Source organism: Protopterus annectens, chromosome 10.part0 (assembly GCF_019279795.1).
Source record: "Protopterus annectens isolate FY-2018-M chromosome 10.part0, PAN1.0, whole genome shotgun sequence".
NCBI classification, from domain to species: domain Eukaryota; kingdom Metazoa; phylum Chordata; order Ceratodontiformes; family Protopteridae; genus Protopterus; species Protopterus annectens.
Window position 1 is genome coordinate 744,266,355 of NC_056744.1, and position 25,569 is coordinate 744,291,923.

The 25,569-nt window shown below is 43.6% G+C and overlaps 1 protein-coding gene across 1 annotated transcript in view; it reads right to left on the reverse strand.

The window, feature by feature from the left end:
* Positions 1 to 25,569, reverse strand: part of JAK1 (Janus kinase 1) — a 1,643,095-nt gene that overhangs the window by 882,860 nt on the left and 734,666 nt on the right. The window contains exon 7 of the mRNA XM_044085562.1: positions 2,335 to 2,526. Within this exon, the coding sequence (XP_043941497.1) occupies positions 2,335 to 2,526 (192 nt within the window). The remainder of the gene's footprint in view (positions 1 to 2,334; positions 2,527 to 25,569) is intronic.

Below are 25,569 nucleotides of genomic sequence, written 5' to 3' on the forward strand. Positions count from 1 at the left end.
GACTGACATTTTTTTCTGCGAGAACTGAAACATAAAAATTAAACATTCATTCATTCTCTAATTTCCATTTTATCTTATTCATGGTCATGGGACAAACACAGCCTTTCCCAACAAGTAACACGGTAAAGACAGAAAAAACAATGAAATATGAAATACCAGTCCATCAGTGGATACACACATACACAGCATGTTCGCCTATGACCAATTCAGAGATCACCACTATACCTACCAGATCACCACTAACATGTTTTACAGTACCAGTGTACCTAACAACAACTCACAAAAGACAGATGCAAGGATACTGAAATGCCACACAGAAGGCACTAAAGCTGGAAATCAAACCAGAGAAAAAATTCTGTGAGGCAGAAATGCTAAATGCACAACAGTACCAGTCTAAAGATAAAATGCTCTAGGATTAAAATGCAGTGTAGTTTTAATATACATGTCCTCAACCTTCATTATAAATTAGTAGCCAAGCATTCAAAACACAGAGAAGAAACCATGGCACAGCTGATCAATTGATAAAAACTTAAAGCAAAAAACACTAAGCACAAACGTTAAAACAATAGATGGTACTTGCGTATTATCGCAACCAGATTTTCGTGCCAACAGCAGTTGTTTCTCCATCACTAAATATGTTCATTAATGTGCTTCAAATGGAATACAGTGCGTTTTCTTTAACAAAACAGGTTGTTTTGCAGAGGGCTATCAACACAAACTCCCCCAAAATACTATTGTTTCTTTGTGCTCTTTACTGGCATCATGTCGCTTCTGGGAAGGCTGTTCACACTGAACGTTCTTTGTCAGCCAACGCTGTCAAATAACGGCTATACATACAGTTGGGAATCACGGCTAGGAGTTTGGAAGTTAGCGTAAGCTTTTATGTTATGTCCTTACGGGGTACAAGTGACTTTGTCCTACATTTTGGAAGGTAAACAAGCTGGAACATCTGATTCCTGCTTTGTGACATACTGTCCTCATCCCCATGTCATACTTTACATCCTGAAAGATGACATATCCCCCCCATTTAAAATACTCTCCCTGGTGTGAGTTTCCCGTCTGGGTGCATAACGGCTTTTGGGAAGCAATGGCAAATGACAACTGGCTGTCTCGGCTCTGGGAAAAGTAACTCCTTCACCGTGTCACAACCTATATTTTGGCGTCTCCTCTTGCGCATGTCTGTCTGTGTCTGTCAGTAGCCCCTGTTATCTCTTCTTCATATATTTTTGCAGCGACTGTGAAGTGCCAAGCCAAGAAACTGCATACATGACCTGGCGTAGAATGCTGTTGCGAGAATACACAAGTATCACCAAAACCTTCATCAAAACATTACTTTCTCAAATGTTGAAGTTATAACCCTGGCTAAACAAAATTCAGTGTAAAAGAAAACAGTGTCTGTTTGGTTTTCATTGCATTTTCTGTACCATGCAGACATCGGAAAGCAAATGGTATTACTGTGAAAATCTGGTTGCGATATTACGCAAGTACCCAATAAATTAGTTGGTTAAACAGTTGATAAGCACTTTCACATCAACCTCCAGAAGTTTATAACAAAACTTAAATGGTTTCCAGTGGAACATTTAATATTTTTTGCTGTGACTTATACCAGGGGTTGGCAGCCTTTTAGTAGTGTTGTGCCAATGACAGGTAGGGACAACCAGCCAAATGACAAAAAGGTCTTATTATTCAGTGCGGGTTGTTCATCATTGAATAGAAGTGGCTCCACTTTGAGAGCCAATCAAAAATTGCAAAGCAGAGTCACTTCTGTTCAATGCAGAACAGTGGGTTTGATCACCACACAGTCTCTCCAGCTTTCATACATGCATTCACTCACTCACTCCGATCACTCACCCATACAATCTCGTCAGCTTTTATACATGTACTCACTCTCTCCGAACTCTCACACACAATTGCTTCTACTTTCATACATGCATTCACTCACTCATTCTCTCTCTGATCTCTTACACCTAGTCAGCGTCCCATTGAAAATCACTCCACATGCCACACTTGACACACGTGCCATAGGTTGCTGAACCCTGACTTATACAATACCAGAGTGTACAAAATCATGAACACATCTCTACACCAAGCCACTTAAGACAGAACATTAAGTTTCAGCAGTAAAACTCAACACTACTTGCACTGCAACCATTTATGCCAATAAGTATGTACAAACAATTTTAAATTAGACTCTGCTGTTACATTCCATCCTTTTCCACTTTTTAATTCTCTCTCCATCTGTTCCACTCTGTTAACAACTGATGAAGTTGTAATGGTATTTAATTTAAAAAAGTGTAAGATCATTTCTTGCCAACCATACAAATCTTAACATACCATTCTTTTGTCATCTTGCCGGTTAATATTGATAGAGGAGTCCTTTATAACTATGTGTGTAAGTTCATGGAAGAAAGAAAACAGATTCCAGCCTTCATTTAAATTTTGCTTATTTTTCTCATTTTCCCTTCTTAGTCTGCTTTCGGTCTTTTTCTTCTTCGATTTACTCTTCTCTTTTTCGGGTACTACAGCCTTAAGGAAAAAGGTACATTTTTACTTACATGAAGAGCATAGTAAAGCCAGCGAGTGTCATGCATTCAAATAATCTAAATTAAAACCTAGAGTAAAACTCCAGCTTTCATACAGTTATTTGTAAATGACAAAATTCAACTACACAAGAAATGAAAATAAGTATTTTATGTGCAGTTTAAATATTGGGAACTTGTATCTAACAATACATAGGTAGCACTTCTATAATGAAAATAAGTCAAAACCGATAAATTCTAACACAGTGACTGGTCTTAATGTCTCAAGTAAAAATATCAAGTGAAACAGCAAACAGAATTGTATCTCACACAACAGTGACCACATTAGAAATATAGAGGGCAAACCGCAGGAGCAGACTGCCTCTGCAGGCAACTACATGGCTCACTGTCACAACTGTTTACATCAGGACTTAGAACTGTGAATCAAAAAAAGAGAGTTTAGGGTGGAATCTGAATCCGGAGTTCACTTGTGAGATAAAGCATCCTGCAACCCCTTAATTAATCTAATCAAGTCTGAGGATGTTTATCTGCAGTGATTTCATTTAAATGCTGTGAATTTGTACACCAGGGATGCTTATAGAAATACAAAATAATAAAATAATGACAGCAATAAAAAAAGCTATATGCCAAGGAGCATGTAATCAAAATTTAGCAAGCATCCAAGGTAAGTGATTTTGGCCAAACTGGACTTCTGAAAAAAGTAATGTTACAGAAATGGACACTGTGTACTACCTGAGGCATTACTTACTGCAATAGCTGTATGATGATAGACTGTCTGCATAATGATCAAACTGCTAAGAAAAGTAATTTCTTACTACTAAAAAAAAAATTGAATTATTGAAAGCAAATCATCTGATATAGTGAAAATCTTGCCAACAAATCTTATTCACACTTTTGCACTTTTAATCATGGCACTCAAGAGGAAAGAACACTACAGGGTGCAAAACTTCTCTGCTACTGACGTCAGTTGACAGAGGGAAAAATGAGCTGTTACAAGCTTAAAATAACTTTGTTACACTGATGTCCCACGAGTGTGACGACAACAGTATGGCAACCACGAGCTGCTGTATTTTAGATAGAAAGGTGTCAGCAACAAAAATTAATGCATATAAACAAAATAAGCATTATGTAATATACTCTAACATATTTGCTTAAACACTATGTAAAGCCACTTTAAAACCACTGTTTGTAAGACTATTATATTATACGGTTGCTATGGATTATAACCTTCATCAGACTTTCAAATGTAATTGTGACCACCGTCAATAAGAGCTCTGCTGAAGAGTTTTACATGAACTAAATATGGATTTAGAATTGAAGAAAAACTAACATTTATTTATTTTTCTCTAGATGAAACTACTATCATGATTTCTGCAAGCAGTAACAGTTTGCTGATAATTATGGTATACATCTCATAAAAACAAAACAAAAAAAAAATAACACAAAAAATTAGATATGCTGCAAGTTTGCCTGGGATGACAGTAAGGTTTGTACACAATAAAACACAGAGAGGAAAGACTCTTTTTTTTTTTTTTTTGTAAGGAACAAACTGCCAAGATTTTTTTTTCTTTTACAGGATAGATGACTTAAGACTTTAATAAGCATGGCGGGAAACTGCTATAAAATCCACAGATATGAAGCTCTAATCAATTCCTTCCAGTCAGTGCTGATGTCTGCTGGGAAAAAAGCCTACTCACACTGTAAAAGGATAACTCGCGATAAACAATAGGAAAAGCAGCACTGAGAAGAAAAGAATGACATTTTCTCTGGACTTCTGAGCACGTAATTTGTATTGAGTTATGCACATCTGTTTAAATGTTTCCTGTTTGACTGTTACCTGGCTTTAATTAATAAAAACTGTGGTTGCACAAGAAAAAGCATGAATGGTATGGTTTAAGGTATACATGCAAAAGCTAAAAACAGCAGTTTGCTTACTGTGTTGTAAGGAGGAGCTACGTGGTATATTTGATTAATAGAGTCCGACAATGCCAGCACAGTGCATGAGTGTAGTTTACAGTGGGTAAAGCTCATTGCCAAAATTAAAGTATGTGTTGCAGTTCTCATGTCTATACTAAAGTTCTGCTGGATGCCACATATTCATGTCTCTGTGGTAAATCTTTAAAGCCCAAGAGTCATGACAGAGGGATGTAGGGGTGGAGGGTCGTTTGCCAACCTCTGTTAAAAGTGATCAATTCATAGCATCAGAGCTGCATACTTATCAATTTTCATACTAAATGATTTGAGTCTACATGAAGAATACCATTTCAGCATTATGCCACAAGCTACCTTTGACACTTTCAGAGGATATCAGAAGACTAATATTCAGTTTTCTAAGCATTTCTGTATGCCTAAAAAACAGAAAGGGAGAAAATACTCAACACTTCTGACCTTTTCACAATTAAAATATTCAGAAATGTTATCATCTTGGTTTGGGTTCTACAGTCTGGTCTAACATTACCTGATATTATCTATGTATCAGAGTTCATTAACATTTTGTATTCACTTTTTATATTTTTTAATAGGATCCACACACAGAACTACATCTCATGCCATGTTTATATTCTGCTTGCAGCTCTATCTGTTAAACTGAAATAAAATAAGAGTTAATATGTCTGCAGCAGCAAAATCTCAGCCTAAAACAGACACATTTAGAAGCACCAAATGATCACTGTGGGCCTACACAACATATGCTCAAACGCAGCAATAAATCCAATGTTGCCCAAGGCTAAAGGTCTCCAAAGCATCTCCCCAATACCACCCTGTGCTTCCATCCTGATCTACCTACACCAGCCAGATGACTGGAAAGGTGCTCCTGCTACAGCGGAGCCCTAAGGAGCCCTAAGGAGCCACCTAGTTGGACTACGCCTAAGGCTGGCTATGAATAAATCCCAGAGTCTGACAGGCCTGCCATTTTTGGCCGATTTCCCCACAATATGGGGATATTTCAAACTTCTGCAGTTTTTACATCAACTAGTCAAACAGACCTCAATGAGACGGTGCTAGGCATGCAACAAAAACAGCAACAAGCTTAGAGAGTGGAAGAAAAAGGAAGTTATGTACTCACCATAACATTCCATCTGAGTAGTTATACTTCATTTTTCTGCAACCTGTAGGTATTTGGATCCATATCGGATCCGAGCCGGCAACTTTACAAGCATCTGCTTTAAGTTCCTCCCCCTTACCCATAACCATCTCCTGCGTTTCCCTCAGATCGAGTTTGCCGCAACTCAAACCAATCAGCAACTCAACTTAGCATAAACCATACATGAAAATCTCATGAGAAGGTTCGGGGGAAGAAGGGTGGGAAGGTTGCAGAAAAATTAAGTATAACTACTCAGATGGAACGTTATGATGAGTACTTAATTTCTTTATCTGAAGTAGTTGACTTCATTTTATCTGCAACCTGTGGGACAGAGTCCCCAGCTACTCAAACTCCTGGGAGGCCCTCATGGAAGGATATTCCTGAGCACCGCAGAGCCGAAGGATGTTTGCCCGTTGGGAGATCAAATCCAACTTATAATGAGAAATGAAGGTATGTGACTTTGCTCAAGTTGCTGCCGCACAAATGTCATCCAATGAGACCCTAGAACAAAAGGCAGCAGAAGTCGCCATATATCTGGTAGAATGAGCTTTAACAGGACAAGGTGGAGACAAACCTTTGTCTTTGTAAATTTGCAAAATACATAGTGTAATCCATCTAGCTAAGGAAGCCTTGGAGATGGCTTTACCCAAAAAGGGCTTAGAAAAAGACACAAATAACTGGTCAGACTTATGGAAGGGCTTTGTTCTGTGTAAATAAAAACAAAATTGTCTATGAACATCTAACAAATGCAGTTTACATTCACCCTTGTTCTGAAAATTTGGAAAGAAAACAGGCAGGTTAATTGTTTGATTAATGTTTGATTCAGAAGCCACTTTTGGGAAGAAAGAAGGGTTTGTACGGAGAGAAACCTTGTCCTTATGGAAGCTCAAGTAAAGGGGCATGGCAGACCAAGCCTGAAGCTCAGAAACCCTTCTAGCCAATGTAATGGCCACTAGGAAGGCTGTCTTCCAGGATAAGAACTTCAAATCTACTGATGCTGCAGGTTCAAAGGGGGGAGCAACTAAAGCCTGGAGAACAAAGGTAAGATCCCAAGGAGGAACAAAGTCCATAAATGGATTTCGCAAAAGAAAGGTGCCTTTAAGAAAGGCCTTACACAGTCTAGAAGAGGCCAGGGTATTCATATTTTCGCCAAAGTGGAAATTCGAAATAGCTGTCAATTGCACCTTCACAGTGGAGGAACTAGCCCCTTGCTGAAAAATGCTGTCTAAGGAATCCAACACTGCAGAGACAGGGGCTGTAAAAGGATCCAGGTTTCTCTGAGAAACACAAACAAATAGAGAATAGTTGCCATTTACTGTGGTAAATCTTCCTAGTGGAAGCCTTATGAGACACCACCAGAATAGTTTTCACCGAAGACGAAAGACAGGGAGTCCTGGCAATCAAGGGAACTGGAGCAACCAAGCTGTCAGCTTGAGGCTGTCCAGATTGGGCAGACAGGTGCCCGAGGGATGAGAAATGAAATCCGGGCAGGGATCCAGAATCCAAGAAGGAGCTAGAACATGAGACCAGAGGAAGGGGAACCACACTTGACAAGGCCAGAATGGGGCAATAAGGATCACTTTGCACCCCGGTCGACAAGCTTTCTGAAGAAACTTCGGAATGACTGGTAACGGGTGATAAGCGTACAGTAACCATGGAAGCCAAGCATGGACTAGAGCGTCTCTGGGGAGATCCCCTGGTGAGGGCATCAGAGCGACAAACTCGTTGCACTTCGCGTTGGAAGGAGATGCGAAGAGACCACAGCAAGGCTGTCCCCATGCAAGGAATAGCTCCTCCGATAATGGCTGTTTCAGGGACTACTCGTATGGCATTGGAATAGCCCAACTCAATCTGTTGGGATAAAATGCTGGAGCATCCCGGGATGCGCATGTAATCAGAAACCAACTGGTGGAGATCGCCCACTCCCACACTCTCATGGCCTCATGATACAGAGGGTAAGATCTGGTTCCTCCCTGTTTGTTGATGCACCAGACAACCGAAATGTTGTCTGACTGAATTGCAATCGCCGGGGATTGAAGCCACCAGAGGAGTGACACCCTGCAGGCTTTGCTGATTTGAATTGAATATTCCATGGGGAGATCTAGCCAAGACCACTGTATGGCTAGAGTCCATTGAAGAACACGCATGTGAAGATGCGCACAGTGGAGAATAGAGATTGCTGCAGCCATAGAGCCCAGGGTTCTGATAACATCACCCACCTTTGGAAACCTGGGGCCAAGAACTATCGACACATGAGCCCGTAGACTCTGGACCCTGCCTGGAGTTAGAAAGACTTTCAGTCAAAGGGTGTCCAGCCATGCCCCAATAAAGTCCAAGATCTGTACTGGGTCCAAAAGGGACTTGGAAACATTGATAGTAATCCCTAGCAGGTCTGCAAGATGAAGGAAGGAGTCTCTGGCTTGGCAAAGAAGACGCTTGGTGGAAGCAGCAAAGAGCCAATTGTCTAGGTAAGGCAATACCTGAATCCCCTGAAGTCTCAGGTGAGCCGCTACAACTGCCATTACCTTGGTAAACACCCTAGGGGCTGTGGTGAGACCGAAGGGTAGAGTTCTTAACTGGAAATGACTGGCTCCCAGCTGGAAGCGAAGGAATCTACTGGAGTTTCTGTGGATCTTGATATGGTAGCAAGCGTCCTGGAGGTCTATCGAACACATCAAGTCGCATTCTCGAAGCTAAGGTAGAATGGACTGCAGGGTGACCATCCAGAATTTCTATTTCGTGACAGCCAGGTTTAAGGCTGACAGGTCCAAAATGGGTCTGAGGCCCCCTATCTTTTTTGGCACTAAAAAGAACCTGCAGTAAGTGCCTGACCTGGACTGATTGAGAGGGACCAGTTTGATGGCTCATTTCTGAAGCAGCTTGGAGATCTCTAGTGCTGCCATCTCCCTTTGAATGGGTGGGACATCTGGGAGGTGTTTTAGTTGGATAGGAGGGGCAACAAACGGAATGGTGTGGCCTCTGTATATTATTTGAAGCACCCAATGATCTGCAGTTATGGACTCCCACGCCGTTGGGTGCAATGATAATCTTCCCCCGACTGCCTACAGAGTAGGATAGTTGGGTAACCCTTCAGGGCTGCTGCACGGGCCTGTCCAAGAAGGGCTCCCTAGACCCAAAGTTCCTAGGACCCCCTCTGCCTCTGGGACGGCGTCTGTCATGTCCCCCTCTGCCTCTAGGGGAAGAGTTGTTCTGAGAGTCCCGGGAAAACTGTGATTAACAGAACCACATCTTCTTTTGCCCTCTCTGATTCCTGGAAAAGGATCTTTCAGGACTAGAGAAGCAGATTCTGATGGCAGATAAGGTCTTCCCGTCTTTTTCACTCTGGACAAGGAGGTCATGTACAGTCTTCCCAAAAAGAGAAGACCCATCAAAGGGAGCATTTGTGAAAGCCGCCTTGAAGGGGTCCGCAAATTGACACAGTCTGAGCCAAGCGTGTCGCCTCATAGCTATGCCGGTCCCAGCTGCCCTAGCTGCTCCTTCAGTAGCGTGGGAAAGGAGGTGCATGGACGTGTTTGATACTGACTTCAGAGTCGACGTTTTCATGGAGAAAAAGAAGTTATGTACTCACCATAACGTTCCATGTAGGTAGTCCTATCTCACCTCCATTATTACAGGTGGATTCGGAGCCGATCCTCAGCTCCGACTCGGCCGCTTAGAAAGCCTGAAAACGTCTGATTGGCTCATGGCTAATAGGTATCCCATGATGCATGCACATGTTCCCCAGATCTCGTTTGCCGCGTCTTCATTCGGAAGCTTCTTTTGGTTGGCCGTGGCTAAGTGATTTAGTTTTTTATTATTCGGATTGTTAGAAGTTTTTTTAACTTCTTGTGAAGTGCTTTTCTTATTGCTGTTAGACTTATTGTGATAACCGATTGTGTCAATTTAACGAGACTTGACTTTTTCTTGGATTTGTCTTTTCTGCTATAAACTTTTGGGCCTGTTGGCCTTTTTTGTGTGTGTGTTCTCATGAGTGTGTGCGGTTTACAAAACCATTTACTTAGAGGTATTAGTCTGTTTCTCTTTCCTTTACACTAGGTTCATTAAAGTTAGAGAGTGGTTGTTTGTTGTGAGAAATAGGGCTAGATCTGTTTAAGTTAGAGGATCTAGTTTTTCTCCTGTTGAGTGAGTGTGTTGCGTTTTCTCTTCAATCGCCTATTGAGACTGCCATTATGTCTAAGGAACATAAAGAGCATAAACAGTAAGGATTTAAAAAGTGCACTAAATGCTCTCAAAAAATGTCCATCACTGATGGACATAGCATCTGTGTGTACTATTTAGGGGCCATACATCTTCAAGAGACTTGTCTCTCTTGCCATTCCTTTAGTCCTAGAGTACTCCAGGAATGGAAGAATAAGTTGATTCTAAAAGGATTGTTAAAACCTTCGTTCAAGTAAGACCTAGCCAGCTCGTCCTCCTCTGCTAGGTCACATTCTTCCAGTAAAGATAAGGGCAAGACCTTCAAAAGGCCTTCTCCGGCCTCAACTTCTGTCTCCGAACCTCCACAGAAGTTACCTAAATAGGAGATGGTCTCTGTCTCTTTGGCTCCACTGTCCTCGGAGCCGATTGAGATTCTGGACATGGACATTGCAGTGTCGGCACCCAGTGCTTCGGTGCCGTTCACCAGCAGTCCTCTTCGGAGCCGGTCTACGGACATTCCACCGGTCTCCCCTACTTTAAAATCACCTATATTACAGAGAACGAGGTCTCCAACTCTGTCCTCCAGATCCTCCAGGAGCTTTTCTGAAGAAGACATCGAGAGAGTGGTGCTCAGACTCCTTAAGTTGTCGGCCTTGCCAAAATTTTTATTGGCTCCGATCACTTCTGTCTCTTAGCCGACTCCTGTTACCGACCCTGCTCTGTTTCCTCCTCCAACCCAGATTGAGCCTTTGGAGCTGACGCTGTCAGTACTGACTATAGTGGTGTCCTCAGCTCCAGCACCCCGGGTGGTTGTCTCGGAGCAGAGCCCTGCTCCGACACTGTCGGTGCCGTCCAAAGTGTCTAGGGTCCGATGCTCGTCAGTCGGGCCCGAGGGGGACACCTGGAACCAAACCTCTTTGGTGCAGAGTCTTCCTCTTGGTGCATCGGCCCGAGTGAGATTGGACCCTACATCGTTCTCTGAGCCAATTCCTTTGGAGCCATCAGAGCCGGGGCGTCGTTTGGAGCTGGAGGAATCGGTTTTCATGAAGATGAGGAGCATGTTGAATAGTTCATCCGTACCACATAGGAGTACCGATGCTATACTCCCTCAAGCACCGACTATGGTCTCAGCATCCTCTCTCCCCCGGGATGGTAGAGACTCACAGCCTCAGGACCCCCGTTTGGGTGGTCCCCGATCTTCCGAAACCTCCCCAGAAGATCCCACTGAGGAGCCCCCTCGGAAGAGATCATGTAAAAGGAAACATGTAGACTCCGCTGATGAGTCTGTCACATGTGACACTGACCTCGATGAGTCGGAGTGGTCACCTAAGTCGTCCTCTGAAGATGTCTCCTTTGCAGACATTTTGGAGATCCTCAGGCAGAGAGGCGGCTGACCCACCATTACCCCTTCCGATGAGGAGTCAGTGTACCTGAAGGCTTTTGGGTCTCAACCCTCAGCTTCATGGGTGTCTCCTCCATTTGACTAATTGCTAGATCTCATGAGTCAGAAGGCATGGCAGACTCCCGATGCCATGGAACCAGTCCCCAGGAGGCCGAATAAATTTGTCTCCGCCCCTAAGGACAAAGAGTTTTTATCTAAGGGTTTACCTGTTGATGCCATGGTGGTGGCGGCGGCCACTAAGAAGGAGTTAGCAGGGACTTCTTCTTCTATCCATCCACCTAACCAGGAATCCCGGACGATGGATAGATACGGGAAGCATATTTTCTCTTCAGCGGCTTTTACACTCAGATCGCTGAACTATCCATCACATTTTACAAGACTTCAGAGAGCTCTCCTAAAGGAGTTAGGAGATACTCTTCAGGGTACCTCAACTGAAGCAGTCCCATCTACAATGTTGGCTCAGTTGGCTACCCTCACATCTACTGTTAACTCCTCCAAGCGGCTGATCTCATATGCAGCTGATGGTACGAGTATGGCGGCGGGTTCAGGAGTCTCATTAAGGAGAAATTCCTGGATGCATCTATGCAACTTTGCTGAGCCTTTCAAGTCTACGTTCACCAATGCTCCCCTGGACAGATCCTCTCTTTTTTGGACCCAAGGTGAAAGATACCCTCACCAGGTGTGAGCAGGAAGGAAAGACTCTCTGCTGTGGGAGTTTGTTTTACCGTTCCTTCTAGACCTTACCCTAAATGTCAGAAGAGTGGCAAAATGTGGTTCAAGAAATCACAGAGACCTTTCCAGGACACACAAGGTGATTCCTCCTTCAGAGGCAGGGGAGGAGGAAATAATGGTAGACGTCGCCCTAGAGGCAGGGGAGGCCCAGAAAATCAGGGAGGTCGCGATTCCTTTCGTGACCGTCCCTATCAGCGTTCCTGTGCGTCTCTGGAGCCGGTCGGGGGTCGCCTGTCCTTGTACCCAGAAGCCTGGCTAAATCTCACTTGAGACAAGTGGGCACAAGACATCATTACCAGAGGTTACTCTATACCCTTTTTCCATCCTTCACGCCCTCCCAAAAGGATCCCAGATGTACCACCCAATCACAGGGATCAAGCGGCTATAGAGATAAAAAAGCTGCTATTAAAAAGAGCCATGCAAAAGGTCCCAACAGATCAGACAGGATTCGGAACATACTCCAGGTTATTTTTAGTTCCAAAAAGAACAGGGGACTGGAGACCCATCCTAGACCTCAGCAGGTTAAACGAGCATGTAAAGAAGTCCAGGTTCCGAATGGTCACTCTAAAATCCATACTACCTTTGTTGGGGAGAGACAGCTGGATGTGCTCAATAGATCTCCAGCATGCCTACTACCACATAAGGATGGACAAAGCATCAAGGAGCTACCTACGCTTCCAGCTGGGAGGTAATCATTACCAGTTTTGGGGCTACCCTTTGGTCTCACCACAGTCCCCCAGGTGTTCAAGTGCATGGCAGTAGTCACAGCTCATTTGTGGTGTCAGGGAATCCAAGTCTTTTCATACCTGGGCAATTGGCTCCTGACCGCCACCACCAGGCATCACCTAATTCAATCAAGAGATTCCACAATCAAGCTCTGTTCCCAGTTGGGAATCTCAATAAACTGGGAAAAATCCTCTTTTTTGTCCACTCAGTCTATAACTTTTATAGGAGCAAACATAGGCATGGTTAAGATGTCAGCCAGACTGCCTACAGACAGAATACAGAATCCTGTGCAACAAATTTACAGAATACTTCCCCTTCAAAGAGTCAAAGCGAAGGTGGTGTTGCAGCTTCTCAGGACTATGGCATCAACCATAACCTTGGTACCTTTAGCAAGACTACATATGAGAATACTCCAATGGCTCTTGTCATCCCAGTGGTCGTTTCAATAGTTGCCCCTACATCAGATCCTGATTACAGATTCTTGCAAAAAGGACCTACGTTGGCGGATTCAACCAGGTCATCTTACCACAGGTACTCCGTTTGTACCGCACTGACCCGTTGCCACTATGACCATGGATGCCTCTCAGATAGGGTGGGGAGGGCATTACCTTGGCAGGATTGTCCAAGGCACATGGCAAGAGCAGGAGGCCCATCTGCATATCAGTGTCCTAAAGATTAGGGTGGTGCTTCTAGCGTTGCAAACACTTCACGACCTTCTCCCTCTAGGGACGACAGCTATCCAGACCGACAGCATGTCGGTTGTCTGGTATCTAAACAAACAAGGGAGAACCAGATCATACTCCTTATGTAGAGAGGCCATGCGAGTTTGGGATTGGGCTATTTCTTCCCAATGCTTACTCGTTGCAACGCATATCCCAGGGACTTCCAAAGTAATAGTGGACAAGCTAAGCAGGGCAATTTTGTTACCTCACGAATGGTCCTTGAACCAGAAATTAGCCAGCATGATCTTTCACAAGTGGGGACAACCCTGCTGCGACCTCTTTGCCAGTCCCATAAACACCAAATGCAGCACCTTTTTCTCTCTCATCCCCCCCTCCGGGGGAGTCTCCAAGAGATGCACTAGTCCACGATTGGCCCCTGGGACTCCTTTATGCTTTTCCTCCTTTTCCACTCATCCCCAAGGTCATACAGAAAGCAATGGTGTTGGGAAGCAAGATGATCCTCATCACCCCTTACTGGCCTCGTCAGATTTGGCTCCCTTTTCTCGGGCCTCACCTATTGGATTGTCCATGGATGCTGGACCCAGTGCCAGACCTCCTGACACACATGTCAGGTTCTCTTGACTTCACCCCAGTCTCCACACTCTCAGACTGACAGCATGGCTGCTCCAGTTCCATCACTAGTCAGGCGCCATGATTTGTCTCCAGCTGTAACTCAGAATATTACCTCTTCTCACAAGCCTTCAACCAGAAAATTGTATCATAGTAAATGGAAGAGATTTTCCATATGGGCACACAATAGAGAAGTTGATCCATTTAAAGCTCCCATTACTATTGTTCTAGAGTTTCTTTCTGAACTCTTTCACCAAGGTTCAGCGGCTGATACACTCCAAGTTCAACTAGCAGCAATATCTCATTTTCATGTCGGGATTAATGATTCCAGTCTTATGTCTCACAAACTGTGCAAATCCTTTCTTAAGAGTTCCACAATGTTGAGACCTCCTGTACAAGACCCCATTCCACCTTGGGACCTATATTTAGTTCTGTCTAGACTTACTCTGCCACCCTTTGAGCCAGCCCATAGTTGTCAGTTGAGGTTTCTGTCTTGGAAGACTCTTTCTGGTAGCAATAACTTCAGCCAGGCGAGTTTCTGAATTACAAGCTCTGTCTGTTAAACTTCCATACTTAATTTTTCATAAAGATAGGGTCTCTCTCCGGACTAACCCTTCCTTTATTCCTAAAGTCTGTTCTCAATTTCACTTAAACCAAACAATTGAATTGCCAGTGTTCTTCCCTAATCACTCCAACAAAGCAGAGAAGATGCTTGTCCTCCTACGACAAAGACTCTGGGGGCGACTCAGCTAACTCCGTGACTGGGTCTCACTGCAGTCGTATAATGTGCGCCAAATAGTTCAGCGCTCGGATGGAAAACGTCACTAAAGAATATACTCGCTTCCCAAATCGATTCACCGTCCTGGACTCCTTGTCTGGAGGGTGGACTGAGGAACTTTCCTGAGCCAGTTCCCTCTTGGTTGGCTGCTGCAACCACTATAGCATCCACGGGGGATCCCTTATACCAGGTCTGTCTGTCTGAGGGTGGAGAAAGGATCTTGTCCGGGCATTTAGGTATCAGGTCTATGGTGTCAGGCTCCTTCCATGCCCACGTGGTGATAAGATCCACCAAGGGATCCACGGGTGGGGACACCCAGGATGTAGATGGGCCCATGTCAAAAGCCTCCAGGAACACTGATTCATCCATAGGAGGTTTTGGGGCTGACCAACCTCCTCTCTGGAGGAGGATCTCTATGATGCTTCCAAAGGAGACATCCTTGGGATGTGACCTGGGGGAGCCTTCTCCATCTAAATCAGTGTCTTCTATCAAGGACTCAGGGGAGTCCAGATGCCTCCTTTTGCACATGTGCTTATGAGGACACTCTTTTGTGGGACTTTCTGAAGAGGGCTCGTGAGCCACGGGGGGGGGGTCCTCCGGGGGAACCGCCTGGGGCTCCTCTAGCACGGGCTGTCCCTGACACAAGCTGAAGGGGGTTGTAACCGAATCTGAGGGAGTCTGGGCAGAATCCAAAGAAATAGGCAGGGGTCTCGATCCTTGGGAGAGAACCCTCTCCACCACGTCGAATGCACCCAACAAGGAGGAAGCTCTCCCTGGGTCCATCGTGAGGATCGGGGCCGGAGCTCCGAAGGAACAGCTCGGATCTGACAAAGTCGGAGACGAAGACACCTCCATCCCCTCGGGTCTGACTCCCTGTCCTTGGCCCAGAGAGCTGCTCGGATCCAAACTAGTCGGATCCGAGGAACTCAAGGTAATCACCGGAGTCGAGGTAGGAGGAACCATCGGCGCTGAATCCCCAACTCTGAAGATCCTTGCATCCATAAACCCTGAAACCGCAGGCTGGATCGGGGAAAGAGAAATCTGATGAAAGAAGTGCATGGAGGTCCCAAAGACTGCCATCTGGATTTGGGTCCAAATAAATCTCATCATCCTGTCCATATCCATTTCAGACAGACTCCGAGTCAAGCGCGAGGAAGTGACGGACTCGGATCTGGCTGGTCACTGAGAAGATCTGGATGAAGGCCTCGGCTCCAGGGAGAATCTGGGGAAGTGGAGCAGACGAGACACAGGTCTCGATACCTTGGAGGGTGGGCTAGGGAAGGACTCCCAATCTGGAGACTGTTTATGGGGCCTATCTCCATTTCTTTCCTCTGTCTCTCCTGTCTGTATTCTTTTTTTTTGTCTCTCCCTTTGGCATCCCCTTCCGCAGGTCTAGCGGGAGGGTGAGTCCCAGCTTGAGGGGGGGGGGGGTGTTGGGTGGGAGTCGCAGAAGCCAAGGCTGAAGAGTCCAGCATGGAAGCAGGGAGCAGGCCTTTAGCCACCAATTTGGCCTTCCTATCCTTCAGGGCCCTCGGATTAAATCCAGCACACACACTGCACTGGAAAGATAAATGGGGAATGCCCAGGCAAACAACACACAGAGTGTGACCATCCGCCAGTGAAAGCTTATGGCCACACTCTGTGCATTTTTTTGAACGTGGCTTTAAGCTGATCAGACATTTTACACACACACACCCACACCTACCAAACCTCAACACACTATGACCACGCACACCTATAGGGAAGGGAAGGGCCTCTACTATAACTACTTCACAAAACTAAAAACTTTTTTTTTTTTTTCTAAACCGACGAACAAGCATTTAGGGGGAGGAAAGGGAACCAACTGAGAAAACTCTCACTACACACAGAAATATACCAAAAGGCATTTACAACAACCCTAAGGCTCAGAGCTACGGAGACCATGATACTGATGCAAGAAACAGCAAATGAGATCTGAGGGAAGGGAAGAGATGGTGATGGGTTATGGGTAAGGGGGAGGAGCTTGGAGCTCAGAGCAGATGCTTGTAAAGTTGCCGGCTCGGATCCGATATGGATCCGAATACCCACAGGTTGCAGATAAAATGAAGTTAACTACTTCAGATCATATAAAATATCCACAACAAGACAATTCTCAAGGAAATCTTAAGTCAACAGCTATAACAAATACAAAATCTAGCAACCAGGTACCATTCTAATGGCATCATCTTCTCTGTCAAGTCCTATTTCATTTATCACAAACTAGCAAATTAATAATTGTCAGATCAACATATGTTGAAAATAAAAACACAAGTATCAGCCTGGCCACAATGGAAGGAACCAGACACAAAAAGTTAGTGTTTTCGTTCTAGCTAATGAAACTAGAACTCATTCAGAAACAAACATCATTACAAAACCACCCACATAAATACACATTACATATAATCATGTGACAAAAAAAAAAAATTTTCAAGGGTCAGCTATATTACAGAGTGAAAAAAGAGGGAGGATGGTTATATCTCTACGGTAAGCTTAGACTTCTAATACTGTAGTAAGAAAGTACAGTTGTGTACACTTACTATAAATGTAGATGTTCGAGTGTATTCACTGTTGCAGTCATTACATTTGGGTTATCTGCTTGCAGTAGCCCTCAATCTGCCTGATTAACAAAGTCTTGGGCCCTGCGTCGGTTGCTGTCCCTTCTTCCATGACATCAGGTCATCAGGGGTATAAAACATGCAGCCGACGCCATTACATCAGTTTTTCTTGCCCCAGATGTCAGGTGCCCCCCTAATGGGAAGCAATTAAATCTATAAATACAAGGATATACCTCCAACAAAAAAGCAAATACACCAAAAAGCTTTTAGAGCATAGTAAGTGAGAATAGAGTTATAGCCAAAAGAAGAAAGGGGGCTGGAGGGAGGGTAACCAGGACTGCAACAGTGAATACACTCGAACATCTACATTATGCTAAGTGTACATAACTGTACTATCTTCTTCATGTTTCACTGTTGCAGTCATTACATTTGGGTAGATTCCCAAAGCTAAGGTTGGGAGGAGGAATTTAAATAGAATTAGGACCAGCTATATGTCCCTGCAAGACTGCAGTGGCAAAACCAGCTCTGGATTTAGAGAAAATTGGCAAATGATAAAGCTTGGCAAAAGTATGAACAGAACTCCAGGTAGCAGCTTCTAGGATGAAAGGCTGTAGAGGTAGATGCAGCCCTGGTTGAATGGGGTCTGATGCCCTGTGGGATAGGTTTTCCATGGTGCTTATAGCAGAAATGAATGCAGTGGCCTATCCATTTTGAAATGGTTTGTTTTGAAATAGCTTTCCCCTCTGTCCCTGCAACAAATGCCACCAGCAGTTGTTCAGATTTTCTTTGAGGTTTAGTCCTGTCCAAGTAGAATCTAAGCTGTATGTGCACATCTAGAGTGCAGTATCTGTTCCCCTTTATTCTGTGGGTTAGGAAAGAAGGTAGGCAAATGAATGGACTGATTAAGAGCCACACTGGATACCACCTTGGGCATGAAGGAAGGACTGGTTCTGTGGGACACCCTGTCTGCATGAAAGATGATGAAAGGTTCCCCTGCCATAAGGGCCTGTAATTCAGATACCCTTCTTGCAGAAGTGATTGCTAAAAGGAAAGCAGTTTTCCAGGAAAGAAATTTTAAATCTGCAGTAGCAGCTGGCTCGAAAGGACGATAAGTGAGTTTCTCCAAGACAAAGTTAAGATCTCAGACTGGAGTTGGAGCTCTCCTGGGTGGCCTTAAAATTTTGGCCCCTCTGAGGAACTGCTTGAGCAGTGGGTGAGAGAAGAGGGGAGGCTCTGTGCTATAGTGAGCTGAAATGGCTGAGGCATGAATTTTGATGGAGGAAAAAGACAAGCCCTTATGAAGCATCTCAGTCAAGTATTGTAAAATCTGAGGTAAACTGGGCACTGTTGCGTTCATTCCTTGAGTCTGGTTCCAGGCACAGAATATTTTCCATTTTGCAGCATAAGATTTTCTAGTACTAGGCCTCCTTGCCTCCAAAATGATACCAATCACTGATTTACTGAGGGATGGTTAAGGAGAAACTAAGTAATTAGCCAAGCTGCTAGGTTCAGGATTTGCAACTGAGGGTGCAGAATCTGGTTCTCCTGCTGAGAACACGGAAGCAATCTGAGGCAGGTGCCATGAAGCCAGGTGTGACACACTGTGCAAGAGTGGGTGCTAGTGTTGGTGAGGCCAGTCTGGTGCCATTAAAATCATCCTTGGCTTGTCCTGTTTGACCTTTAGGAGTACCTCGGAGAGCAGAGTCAGAGGAGGAAAGGCATAAACTGATAGGTTTTTCCAGGTGAAGGATGGAGCATCCACTTTCCAAGCTAGCTTGTGGGGAATTCTTGTGCAAAATTTGTCCAGTTGATGGTTCTGGGGAGAGGCAAACAGGTCTATATCCGGGCTCCTCCATCTGCTTGTCAACATGTTGAAAATCCTTGGTTCCAGTTTCTACTCGTGTGTGGGTCCAGTTTCTACTCGTGTGGGTCCATGACCGTCTGCCAGTGTATTTAATTTTTCTGACAGAAACTGAGCTTGTAGATTCACTTGGTAGCTGAAGGCTGCGTTCCACAAAGCCACAGCTAGTCTGCAGAGGGGGTAAGAATGTGTATCCCCCTGCTTGTTTATGTACCACATGACAGTGGTGGTGTCCATCTTTACCATTAGTTGTCCTGGAAGAATGTGGTCCTTGAAGGCTGTCAGAGCATTCTGTACAGCTAACATTTCCTTTTGATTTATGTGCAGGTGCATTTGGCTTGGGTTCCATTTGCCCTAAATGCACTTCCCTGCCAGGTGAGCCTCCCCATGCATAGTCTGATGCGTCTGTTAGGATTTGGGCGGCAGGGGGTAATGTGAATGGTAGTCCCCTGTTTTGGTGGCAGGTTTCTGCCCACCAAAGGAACTCTAGGTGTAGGCAAGGTATGATAGGAATATCCTTGCTTCTAGATCCTGTGAATGTTGACACCATAGGTTTTTGAGATACCATTGTAGTTTCCTCATATGCAACTTTGCATATGGAATTAGAAGAATGCAGGAGGCCATGAACCCCAAGGCTTGCAGTATTTGCCTTGCAGACAGCTGGGTTTTAGTGGCCACTTGTTTGAAGTAAGTTGTCAAATGAATCTGTTTCTCTGGCATGAGGAAAGCCATCTGGGAAGTTGTATTCAAGCTTGCTCTCAGGAATATAATTTGTTGGCAGGGTACCAGGTGGGATTTATTTTCATTTATGGTGAACCCAAGACAAGTCAGTACCCTTTGAACAAAGGCCAGTTGATTCAAAAGAATGTCCTTGCTTTCTGCCTGAATTAGACAACTGCCCAGGTATGGGTATATTTGAATATTTCTTTGCCTGCAATATGCAATGGCTGGAGCTAGGCACTTTGTGAATACCCTGGGTGCAGTAGATAAGCCAAAGGGCAGTGCAGAGAACTGACAGTGCATGTAGCCTGCTTTGAAGCGTAGGTATCTTCTGCAAGACTACCTGATAGGGATGTGCAGGTATGCTTATTCATAGATTCATAGATTACTAGGCTAACTGCCCTCATGGACCATTTTAAGCCTAGCCAATTACCCTCTGTGAGAATCAAACCCTGCACCTTGTGTTTCTAAGGTAAGCACCTTAATCATTACGCCCCCCACCCCCCACCCCCACCCCACCCCATTCTTTTAAGTCTAGTGGTGCCAACCATGCATCCTTGCCTAGCATAGGAAACAGTTGGTGAAGAGTCAGCATTTTGAATTTTGGAAACACCAGAAAGGTGTTTAGAATAGAAAGGTCCAGGATAGGACGCCATGTATTGCCTTTTCTGGGTACCAGGAAAAGTCTCGAATAGAAACCTTGACCCTTTTCCTCTTCTGGTATCAACTGAATAGCTCCCATGTTTAAGAGAGAGAGTACTTAATTTTGGGCCTCTGCCCACTGATTTGAGGGTAGATCTGGCCACCCGCGTGGTGTTGGTAACGTGTGGAAATAAAATCTGTATCCTTGGGACACTATACTTAAAACCCATTTGTCCTGGTAATGAGTTTCCAGTTTTTGGCCTGCAGACCAATCTTTCTGCCTAAAGGAGCATTCAGTTAGGAAATGCTTGGAAGTTTTAAAAGGAAGTCATTGAGACAGTTTTCCATAGGGGGGAGTCTTACTACTCCCAGATTTGGGTGCAGAAACCCCCCACTGCCTAGTCTTGTGTGTCCCTTGGGAATGAAACCTGGGGTTTCTGCTGTGTCTGGGTTTGGCTTGAGAAGACCTGGAAGGGGCTGGAAAGGACCAATTTTTAGAGGGCCAGTACCTACTAAATCTACGAGGCTGAACTTGTAACAAATTTTTAACATTTTGCACAGATTTAGCTTTATCTTCCATCTTTTTAAGAACTTCCTCAGCCTTGTTGCCAAACAGACAGTCCTGATTTAAGGGAGCATCCAACAATTTAGTTTTAACGTAATCAGGCAAACCTTGCTCCTTAAGCCACGCATGCCTTCTGAGCACAGACCCAGTAACAGCAGCCCTGCAAAAGGCCTCTAATGAATCAAATCCACATTGCAAAGTATGTTTTCTAACCTGTTCAGCAGAATGCATTCAATCCTGTAATTATTATTTTCATCATAGTCAGGAATTAACATAATTTTCTGTTTAAGCAATCTAATAACATGTTGTTGATACTTTAACAAATGAAACTGGCAGTTTAAAGCCCTAATGGCCAAGGTTGCAGGAGTGTAAACTTTCTTACCCCATCTATCCACCGCCCTGGAGTCTCTATCAGAGGATTTTTAGCAGTAGAAGCCTTAATGCCCGTGGGTCCCTGTGAAATAGTCTCTGGATCTGCAATAGGATTTTTAAAAAGGAACTTGTGAGAATCAGGAACCCTGCAATATCTGTACGGTTTTCTGGGAGCAGAAGGCAAAGAATCAGGGGCCAAACTAGATTCTGAAAAGGCATCATCAACAATGTCTAGTACAGGATATATAGCTAAAAGCCTATGCTGAGGCAGGAGTAAGAAATCCCTAAGCCTCTTTTTTGAATCAGAAAAATCCTGGCTTTCCCAGTCAAAATGTTCCCTTAGAGTATATAAGGTCTCACCAAAAGAAAAATCCTCTGGAGGGGAAGCACAGGGAATAGAGTCCTCTGCATCAGAATCCTCATAAGTAGAAAAGGGCAATTCCAGATCATCAGAAGAATCAGAAAAATCAGAATCCTGTTAAGCAAAATCATAAACTTCAGTCCTAGGTCTCTTAGAAGGGGGAGGTTGGCTTCCCCTGATTAGAGTTATAAGATCTTCAGCCATTTTTATCATTTGCTTTTTAGGCATAGAGGCCTGAGCATGCAGCCTAGGCGTCATTTTTTTAGGCATGGTTCGAGATTTTGGCCTAAATGAGGAAGGAGGCATCGGTTTAATATGCAACTAGGTAGGCCTGAATACACCCTCAGAAGCCGGTGCCTGCACAGCGGCTCCAGACCCATCCAAGGTAGAGACATCCGCAGGTTCCACAGTTGAAGTATCTCGCGGCATACCGGACTCCGAATGGGTCTCAGTAGAGGCCTGCAAGTCAGAAGTAGCGGGTATCAGGGTCTGCGAAAGCACCTCACTGAGTACCGGCGAACTGGTGACTAGCTAAGGAGAAGCGTCGTCAGCAGCTTTGGACCTCAGCGGCCTGTCTCTGTCTTTATCTTTGCATTTTTTCTAAATCACGGAAGTCGGACGGCTAACCGACGACATTTCTGGATAATTAAACTGAGAACCGAAATATTTAGAAGCGAAAATATACCGACGACGGATAGTGCGCTGATTAAATAAAGCACAAAACCGACAGCAAGGTACGCCGTGGTCAGGGCCTAGGCAAGGAATACAGTACGAATGAAAATCTTTGTGAGGTATTTGCTTTCCACAAGTAATGCAATTATTAACTTTTACTGACATTGGCAAGGAGCAAGAAAAAGTTTCCCCAATGGGGTACTTAGCTTTAGTTGAAGACTTCGGTTCTGAAACTCGAAAACGAAAATTTCAGGAGTCAGCTGACCGGCACTAGCGAACTGTTTCTGCTTCGGGCACCCCACGGCAAGAAAAACTGATGCAATGGCATCGGCTGCATGTTTTATACCCCTAACAACCTGACGTCATGGAAGAAGGGTCAGCAACCGATGCAGGACCCAAGACTTTGTTAATCAGGCCGACTGAGGGCTACTGCAAGCAGATAACCCAAATGTAATGACACAGTGAAACACTAAGAACATCGTTAACAATCTTGTATTCTCTAATGCAGCATAGCTGTATATGGACTGATTCAAGCCAAAGCAAAAAAAAAAATAAGATGGAAATCCAGAAAAAGATAAAAATGCAAACAAAAACTGTAAAAAGGCAGCTCATTTACCCAACTTTTAAACCCTAGTGGCTTCAAATCAGATCAAAAAGAGCAGGCAAATACCTGGACTAAATGGCTAAATGCCATTAGAAAAATTTCACCTGCTGATTTCAGAAAAAGTAAATGAGACAGTTCTATTGTGACAGTTCTATTATGGATGGTGCAGTGGTGCAGCAGTAGCGTTGTCGCCTCACAGCAAGAGGTTCTCCGGTTCGATTCTCAGCTGGAATACCTTCTGTGCAGAGTCTGCATATCCTCCTTGCATTCGTGTGGGTTTTCTCTAGGTACTCCAGTTTCCTCCCACATTACAAAGACATGAGTCTGGAGTGTTACTACCTGGGCCTCCACTGTAAATTGGCTTTGTTCCAAGTCGGACTTTCCGGGTAAACAAATGTTAAATAAAAAAAATATATAAAAATTGTTTGAAGACCACTTAAAGATTTTCATGATGAATTCCCATGTTGCTATTTAGATTTTATGAGACTCAGGTTCGAAACAAACAAAAATAACAAATATTTGACAGATCCTTTGCAAATGGTTACCAGAAGAACTGTTATAGGAAATGGAGAAATAATCCATTCAATACAATTTCTAATGCCCTGCTTTAAAGCATGTATTCCATGATTTAATTATTTACTTAAACTGGAATAGCTGTAAATTGTAGTATACTTTTGCAACTACAATACAAACAAACAGAAAAATAAAAGAGCATCTTAATACTACTTAAATGAAAAATGTTCAAAATTGTAGCTGGACATGTTAAGTGAATATAACAGTAAAACAGACGTGCATCTTGCCTGTTTCACATCAAGATAATACGGATTTGCAAACAAAAAGAAAAATGCAATAAAGAAAATTTTTAACTTGATATTTTGCTTCATTTTCGACTAATAATTTTGGTGATCATGTAACTTAAAATTTTTAATTCAGTGAATTTCTTGGAATTTTTGAAAAGATTTAAAATTGTGTGTGTAATTTCACAGTATGTAAGGAACTTTATATAAGCATAAAAGGTGCCTGCCAGGTTGCCAAAGTTTTTGGGAAAATGAACACTGGAGTTCACAGATGGCATCTGTTCCAAGTACAGGGCTCTGCATAGGAAAAAATGGGTTCCTGATTAAAAAACAATGTACTGCTCAGTAGCTCTACTGTAATGAGCAGTGAGGATTTTTGGAGTCACACGGGTGTGGCCTTGGTGAATATGCCCTCACACATCCCAATGTACTGATCTGCAAGTGTTCTCCATACTGTGCAAGATTTACAGATGTCTGTACTACATAAGATTCCTGCACAGCAGTGCACAAAATGCACACAAGACTATTAATTGCACTGCACCTATGCATTTCAGCGGGAAAAAATAAAAATCCAGATACATAATACAGTGAAGTGTGTGTGTGTGTGTGTGTGTGTGTGTGTGTGTGTGTGTGTGTGTGTGTGTGTGTTTACAGACTGACAGTATCTGTCATTATGATGGTGAGTATGCATGTGTGTCTGTATGTGTTTGATCTGCCTAATACGGATGGTGAAACGTTGGATACTGGGCATGCTACCAATATCATAACTACCATACTGCCTCTCAGTTATGTAAATATTTGACTCTATGTAGCCCATTTATCTGTACTTTTGTAAGTATTAGACTCTATTAGTGTTTCACAAGTAATTTTGTATTTACTGTTACAGATTTAAATTCTCTATGTATTGCAATGTGAAATGTGATCTATACCTGGAGTTTTTCTCCCCAGTCCTCTGCTGAAAATGGGTACATACCTAGACAGACTATCCTAGTAAACAAATATAAAACAAATAAATAAACATAAATAGATGTGCGCACATCTGTGCGTCTTCCAATGCATCTGTGTGTATGTCTATTTGACTGTCAGTGCAAACGTGCAAGTCTGTATGTCTGTCTGACTGTATCTCAGAAGGAGGGTGCCTGTGTGCTTAACTGTAGATACCTGTACTATTTACTCGCACAGGACAGTAGGGTACTCATTCAAAGTTATCTAAACTGCTCAAATGAGTGGAACAACTGTTCAATTAGTAAGCCTTGGACATGCAAATTAGGGATGAATGTGATTCTGCATGAAGTAAATTGTGCATGACTATAAATCATAGTGATTTGGAGCAGTGCAACTTACCTTACCTTAGCTGTAAGTTCTTAAAGTTAGAATTTCAGTACATTGTGTATACACAAGTATCCAAGTACAATTCTCTGAAATTTTTACAATGCTAAGCAGTGTTTCAGAGGTTACTTTGTATATGTATGCAGCAGAGAAAATCTTGATTATACACACTTCGAAATCTGACAGACTGCAAACTTCCTCTGCATTCAGGTTTTGTAAAGAAAGGAAACCACTCAAACTAAATACTGCCAGTGTAATAAAACTTTTGGTAGAAAACCACTCCCATCATCATACACTACAGATTATATATCTCTACAAAATGAAAATATAGTCAGGAATCTAGAACTTGGGTTGATAGACTCT